This window comes from Salvelinus sp. IW2-2015, unplaced genomic scaffold, assembly GCF_002910315.2.
Source record: "Salvelinus sp. IW2-2015 unplaced genomic scaffold, ASM291031v2 Un_scaffold1754, whole genome shotgun sequence".
Lineage (NCBI taxonomy): Eukaryota > Metazoa > Chordata > Actinopteri > Salmoniformes > Salmonidae > Salvelinus > Salvelinus sp. IW2-2015.
The window spans coordinates 180394-187363 of record NW_019943135.1 but is presented as its reverse complement, the minus strand read 5'-3'; the positions used below and the strand labels follow the sequence as shown (position 1 = coordinate 187363).

At 45.2% G+C, this 6970-nt stretch overlaps 1 protein-coding gene across 1 annotated transcript in view; it reads right to left on the bottom strand.

Moving 5' to 3' along the window:
- Positions 1 to 4929: 4929 nt before the first annotated feature.
- LOC112071876 (plexin-A2-like) overlaps positions 4930 to 6970 on the bottom strand; it is a 20276-nt gene continuing 18235 nt past the window's right edge. The window contains exon 3 of the mRNA XM_024139308.2: positions 4930 to 5085. Within this exon, the coding sequence (XP_023995076.1) occupies positions 4930 to 5085 (156 nt within the window). The remainder of the gene's footprint in view (positions 5086 to 6970) is intronic.

The following is a 6970-nucleotide window of genomic DNA, read 5'->3' as shown; positions in this document are numbered from 1 at the left end:
TCTCTTGTTGAGACACTAAACGCTATGCTTCTTACTAATCATCCTCTTTCTCTCTTTCTTTCTCTCTCTCTCTCGAGGAACCTGAGCCCAGGACCATGCCTCAGGACTATACGTTTCGGGCATGATGAACCGTTGCTGTCCACCAGTCCCCGTGCTGCGTGCTTGACTTCCAGTTTTCAACCGTGTGTTCTGCCTGCGGCCTATGGACCTGACCTGTTCCACGGACGTGCTACCTGTCCCCAGACCTGCTGTTTTAACACTCTCTAGAGACAGCAAGGAAGCGGTAGGAGATTACTCCTTAATGATTGGCTATGAAAGCCCAACTGACATTTATCTCCTGAGGTGCTTGACTTGCTGCAGCCCTCGGACACTACTGTGATTAATTATTATTTGACCAGGTGGTCCATTTATAGAACATTTTTAACATCTTGGCCATGTTTCTGTTATATATCTTCCCACTGGAACACCAGAAGTGGACTGGCCACCCCTCAATAAGCCCTGGTTCCTCTTAGGTTTCTTTCCTAGGTTTTTGGGCTTTCTAAGGAGTTTTTCCAGCACCGTGCTTCTACACAACCCTGCATTGCTTCTGTTTGGGGGTTTTCAGGTGGGTTACCTTGTCAGCACTTTGAGATAATGCTTGCATGTAGAGGGCCTATATAAATACATTTGATTTGATTTGTGTGATGTGTGTGTGTGTGTGGTGTGTGTGGTGTGTGTGTGTGTGTGTGTGGTGGTGTGGTGTGTGTGTGTGTGTGTGTGTGTGGTGGTGTGTGGTGCTGTGTGTTGTGTGTGTTGTGTGTGTCGGTGTGTGTGTGGTGTGCGTTAGTGTGTTGTGTGGTGTTGTGTTCTGGTCTACATCTGTGTGATGTGATTCAATTCAGTTTATTCCAAGTATTCAGAATAAATAAATGATATTCATTGTATCTTTAACAGCAAGCAGTTTCAAACTAGAACAGATGTAGGAGTAGTTTTTAATTGGGGCAATATAGAACACTGAATTAGCGATATTTAGGATTGGGGTAATTCTCATTAAATTGCTATTTGTGGTATCATTGAGCGGTTTTGTCAATATCGAGTTTGTTGGTAAGGGTGCACATAGAGTAAAGTGAATGGTAATCGTATCCCTGGATATGCTACTAGGTAATGAATGCATCATTTCATAAAAGCTTGGGTTCCCGAAACGTGATCACAACAATGAATTGTGAGCTAGAGTTTCTTCATTTGGCTCCCACGGCTGAATTTTTTAAAACGTACCCCTACATGCTAGTCTCTACTCTACACTCTAAACTCCTACTTCGTAAACTCTACTCTTACTCACTCTACTGCTACTCTACTCCATCTACTACTAACTACATCTTTAGAAACTAAACGAGTACCACACTGCTATCTCTAATCTCCTACTCTATCTCTACTCTACTCTACTCCTATCTTTATCTCTACTCTCTCTATCCTACCGCTACTCTAATATGCTACTCTACTCTATACTCTACTCTACTTATCTCTCATTCTCTATAACCACTCGTATCTAACTCTACTGCCCTACTCTACTGCTACTCTAGACTCTCTCCTGTCTATAAGGCAACTACACTAACTCTAACTCTACTCTATCTCTACTCTCAGGCTCTACACACTCTAGCTCGTTACAGACACTCTACCACTACCGCTTTAACTATCTACTAAACTCTCAGATCCTAATTTCTACCAGCTCTCTAATTATACGTTCTTTAATGCACCTTGAGCTACACATATCCGCTTACCGGCGAGCACACACAGATGCTTACTCTTTTGAGGCTTAGCTTGCTCTGCTCTTAAACAAATTTGACTCTCTGCTCGTATCGTAAAGGTCAAAACATGTCGCAGAACGGGCACGTACTGGGTATCCTGACTAGAGAGAGTTCCCAATCTGAGTCAAAAGTTGAGAAGATATACTTACCATCCTGTCAAGGTGAAGGGTTGGGTCAAGGTGAGGGTTAGGATCATACGAGACGCGGTTTGGGACATGGTGAGGGTTAGGATAAGGCGATTGTGTTTAGGGTATCACATTGAGGATATGAGAGGGAAGATCACTTAAGTGGTATATAGGATAAAGTGTGAGTGGAGTATTATATGGGTTATGTGAAGAGTGATAGTAGTGCGTAGAATGGGTGAGGGTTTTGAGGTGCTAGACGCAGAGTGTAGCGCGTCAATGGATGGAGTCAAGGTGAGGGTTACACTTGTGTAAATAAGGTGATTCACAGGGTAAAAGTGGGGGTTGGGATCAAGGTGAGGGTGCTAGGAGTCCAAGAGCGTGAGGAGATTTGATGAGCTAAATAGGGAATTAACCATGGTGAGGGTGTTTTAGGTATTTGGTGTAATACTGATATGCAGAGGTGGGTACATAAAAGTTGGCAGGGAGGTTAGGGTCAAGGCTGTTGGGTCAATAGAGTATATGGTTATGGTTAGGGGTAAAGGTGGAGGGTTGGGTCAAGGTGAGGGCTCCTATGCGTTTTGGCTCCACGCAATGGGTGAAGATGTTCGCGCGCTCAAAAGGTGCAGGTTTGATCAAGGTTTATGATTCAGACGGGATGGTTTGGCGTCAAAAGAGTAGATGTGGTGAAGGGGCCCGGAGTGAGGCGTTTGGGTCAAGGTGAGGGTTTATATATCTTATAATGGCTATCTTTATAGACATTTAATCCATAACAAGGCCCTATGGCGGTTTATGCGCCACGGTAGAGTGAGTGTGGTTCCAAATATGGGGTCAAGTTGTACGCGGCTAAATGGGTCACATTGTTTGTAAGGGCTATTTTTTATTTTCAGGGCTCACAAGTAGGCTCTGGAGGTCGAGTTAAGCGTAATGTCGAGTTACTGGAGTGAGGGTCGAGGGTATTAGATTGGTCACAGGAGCTGAGGTATACGTGTTAGGTAAAATGGGTGATGTGGTTGATGGAAGAATCGAATGTGTTGATTGGCGATTAGTGTGGTTATTGAGGTCGCAAGAAAGTGTTAGAGTGGAAAATTTTTGGTGTCGAAAAGAAGACCAGGTCTATGTCAAGTAAATGGAGATGATGAGTGGTATGGAAGCAGGATATACACAGGCTTGTAGGTGTATCAGGTGGTATGGCTGCGCCTTACTTTCAGAGGCGTCACAATACGCATGAGTCGAGGAGTCTAACTGGGTGTTATCGCTCGAAGAGCAGGAAGATGATAGAGCGCTTGCTGGACGTCAACAGGTGGGCGGCTCTACGCCGCGCTCTATTATGCGAGAGTCGCAGGTAATGAAGCCGTCTGGAGAGGTGAAACGCTTGGTCTCCATATCCGATTAAATCCACTTCAATTTGTAATCGAGTTTGGAGATATTCGCACGAGTGAGGTTTGCTAGATATAGAAATTAAATGTTTCAATTTAGCAGATATTGAGTTAGTAGGCCTCTTTAAAAGAGGAAGCACGAGAACGAGTAGTTGTATTCACTACCGTAATTGAGAAAGTTTAGCCATGTCGGTTATGTTGTATGACACATGACAAGAGACATGGAGCACGAGAGGTGTTAGATCACAATAGTTCTAGACTCATATCCATTATGATTCATCTATGTTGAGACCGCACAGCAGGATACATATATCAAATGAACCTCTGAAGCAAGCACGAGAGAAGATGGTATATCAGGATAATATGAATAGTATGATCACCTGTCTAGATAGAAGACAGAAAATATGATAGAAACTATGAACATTGTGAGAAAGACTTTAGGAGCGCCAGAGTGACAGTACTATGTACAATACACCTGTCAATGGATGATGAAGACAGAGGACATAGGAGGCTAAGAATAGGATGTATCATAGTATAGAAATATAACACTACTCTGTCTAGGTGAGGGAGCAGTGGAATAACCACAACTGCTAATGCTGAGCTCTCCCTAGACATCAGAGTCACTTGACTATGTACCCTAGCCTATTTGTGGGAGGATCAAACAGCAAGGAAGCAGGCAAGCAGGAACCATGACAATTGTATACAGGGTTAATGTGATCTCTGCTGTACCAGACAATCATAACAGTTAAACAAAGGTAAAACACATACAGATGTTCTGGGACTGACAGTGGTGGTGTGTTTATGTGTGTGTGTTGGTGTGTGTGTGTGTGTGTGTGTGTGTGTGTGGTGTGTGTGTGTGGTGTGCTGTGTGTGGTGTGTGTGTGTGTGTGTGTGTGTGTGTGTGTGGTGCGCTGTGTGTGTGGTGTGTGTGTGTGGTGCTGTGTTGGGGTGGTGTGTGTGTGTGTGCGTAGCGTGAGGCCGTGGGGCTATGCTTCCTGGTAACAGGAAAACAAACAGGCAGACTGCTGCGCCAGCTCCAGTCATAATTTAAAGAGAGTTGTCTCTCTGGTGGTGTGTGTGTGTGGTCGTGTGTGTGTGTGTGTGTTTGTTTGGTTGATGTGTGTGTGTGGGTAAGTGTGTGTGTGGTGTTGGGTGTGTGTGTGTGTGTGTGTGTGTGTGTGTGTGTGTGTGTGTGTGTGTGTGTGTGTGTTTGAGCTGCCAGCTTGTGTTAGAAAGTCCTGTCTCATGCATACAGCCACAAGGGCTTGAGAGTGAATATAATTAGGCCTATGTGATGTTCATTTTCTCTCACTGGTCAGAAAGCTGCAGACTTAGTGATTGCATGGCTGTTGTTGGCTAGTCTTAACATGGTAAAGAATGTCTTCAACTGAGATCATTTGTTGTGAAGATAATATAGTGTTTCCCCTTTTTGTTCACTCTATTTCAAGGCATCTTCTGCCATTATTCCATTACTGTTCTGGGTAAACATTTTCCATTCCCTTAGCCTTCAACACTTTAATAGATTCATTGGCTCGGAATGTCTACAGTTTTGAGAATACACATTGTGGGAAAGTCCAAGGTTAGAGTTAAGGCTAGGTTAATGTGTGTGTGTGTGTGCGTGTGTCTGTGTGTGTGTGTGTTGACTTACTGCTCTGCGATAATGTAGCCTTCCTCCACAGGGGAACACTTGACCCCAGCCACCTTCACGTTGTCCACCATCTCACTGAATGCCAGGCCCAGGTTCATGCCATGGATGGTCACCCTGGTACCCCCCTCTGGAGGGCCTGCTACTGGGGTCACCTGCAGGGGAGAGAGGTCAGAGATGGAGAAACAGTGTCTCTTCATGCTTTCATTCATATGATTAAATAGAACACTATGCCATTCTATAGTAAGATGGTATTCTCTGACAATCAATGGTTTTGAAGATGACAAATATAATACGATATTGTATATCTCTAGGCTTTCCATCTCATCAAATGGATTAGGAGAGACCTCCCACACTGCATGTAGCAGGTCAGAGGGAATCTGAACAGAAATTCAAAGCATTTTCAACCTTCCCACCCCAACCACACATAAGTGGTCAGAAAACAGGTATGATGTCATCAGACCAGAGCACACTGAACAGAGGGTACTAATCGAACCTACATCATTATTCCTGGAAAGACAATGACATTGTCTGCTTCACATACACACAAAAACACAAGCCTCCCAGATAGACCTTAACTACCAGGACCATCTTCTAATCTACTTTACACCAGTACACTGAGCATGAGTTATGCATGAATAAAAGCACAGAAAAGAACTTGGCCAAACATAAAAACCTGGACAGTGCATTAACATTCTGGATACCTGCCTTGTCCCCTGATCTGCTGCTGCTGTTGCCATGGGTGATAAATCTAACAAGATGCCTTATTAGTGCTCAGTGCAGCCCACCTTGTAATAAAATACAATATGGCCGCCCAGCGTGACCTTGGCGCTAGGTGGCATGCTGCCTTCTGTGCTGCACAGCCCATCTGAGGTGAGGAGCTGGCTGCTGTCCAGTGTGTGTGAGGAGGAGGAGAGAAGGAGGAAAGGAAAGGGAAAGAAAAGAAGAGAGACAAGAAGAGAGGAGCAGGAAGAGGGGACAGACACTATCCTCTCCGTGTGAGCTCACAGCCTCTAGATACACAATCAATATGCCATTAGTGGGCACGCATGCTGAAGTAAAAACAACACGAGGACCCAGCATTTTAAAAGCGGTGCCTGCTCTCTCTCTACCCCCCTCTGAAACTGTGTCCTCACTAGTGCGCTGTGCTAACCCAGTGGGACGTCTGCATTGTAATCTAGATTTAGTGGACATTACAGTAATTGTTCTGGATGTAAAGTAAGTGTGTCACTGCACTGCCTGAGGGTCTGAATAGATGAATGTTTATTGCTGCTTGGGTATGCTGGGTACGGGAGGACAGAGTGGAGAGAGGAGGCCTGGCTAAATATATCCATGTCAGACCATGGCTGCAGCAATCCGGAACAACGTAGGGATAGTTACATAAGAAATGGAGGGAATTGAATGCCTCAGAGAGAGAGAGACAGAGAGAGAGACAGAGAGAGAGAGAGAGGGAGAGAGAGGAAGAGAGAGAGAGAGAGAAAGAGACCAAAGGAGAGAGATCGGCATTACAGAAAGAGGCTTGATTCATCAGATTAGTAGTAAATACTCAACTTTTGTGTGGCACTTATTCTCTCAAGCCTGTCAAAAGACTCATCCTGGCTCCTAAACGCCTTGGTGAGAGCGAGAGGACACTGCCATGGTCTGACCAATGGCGCTTATCTGCGTGGGCCAGCGAACCGATGGGTTGATACCCCACAAAGTCCGCAAAGAACTGATTTTCAGAACTGTGGGTTTACATGGTGCACGAGTGCTAAACCATCCTGAATGAAACAAAGACAGACTGGGGAGTTGGCTCACGGAATGCAGTTGTGTGTGTGCTGGTGTGTGAGTGGTGTGTGGTGTGTGTGTGTGTGTGTGTGGTGTGTGTGTGGTGTGTGTGGTGTGTGTGTTGTTGTGTGTGTGTGTGTGTGTGTGTGTGTGGTGTGTGTGTGGTGTGTGTGTGCTGTTTGTGTGTGTTGTGCTGTGTGTGTGTGTGTGGTGGTGTGTGTGCGAGGAGAGCGAGAGCAATATTCATGCTCCATCGCGTCCTACTTCGTGCTG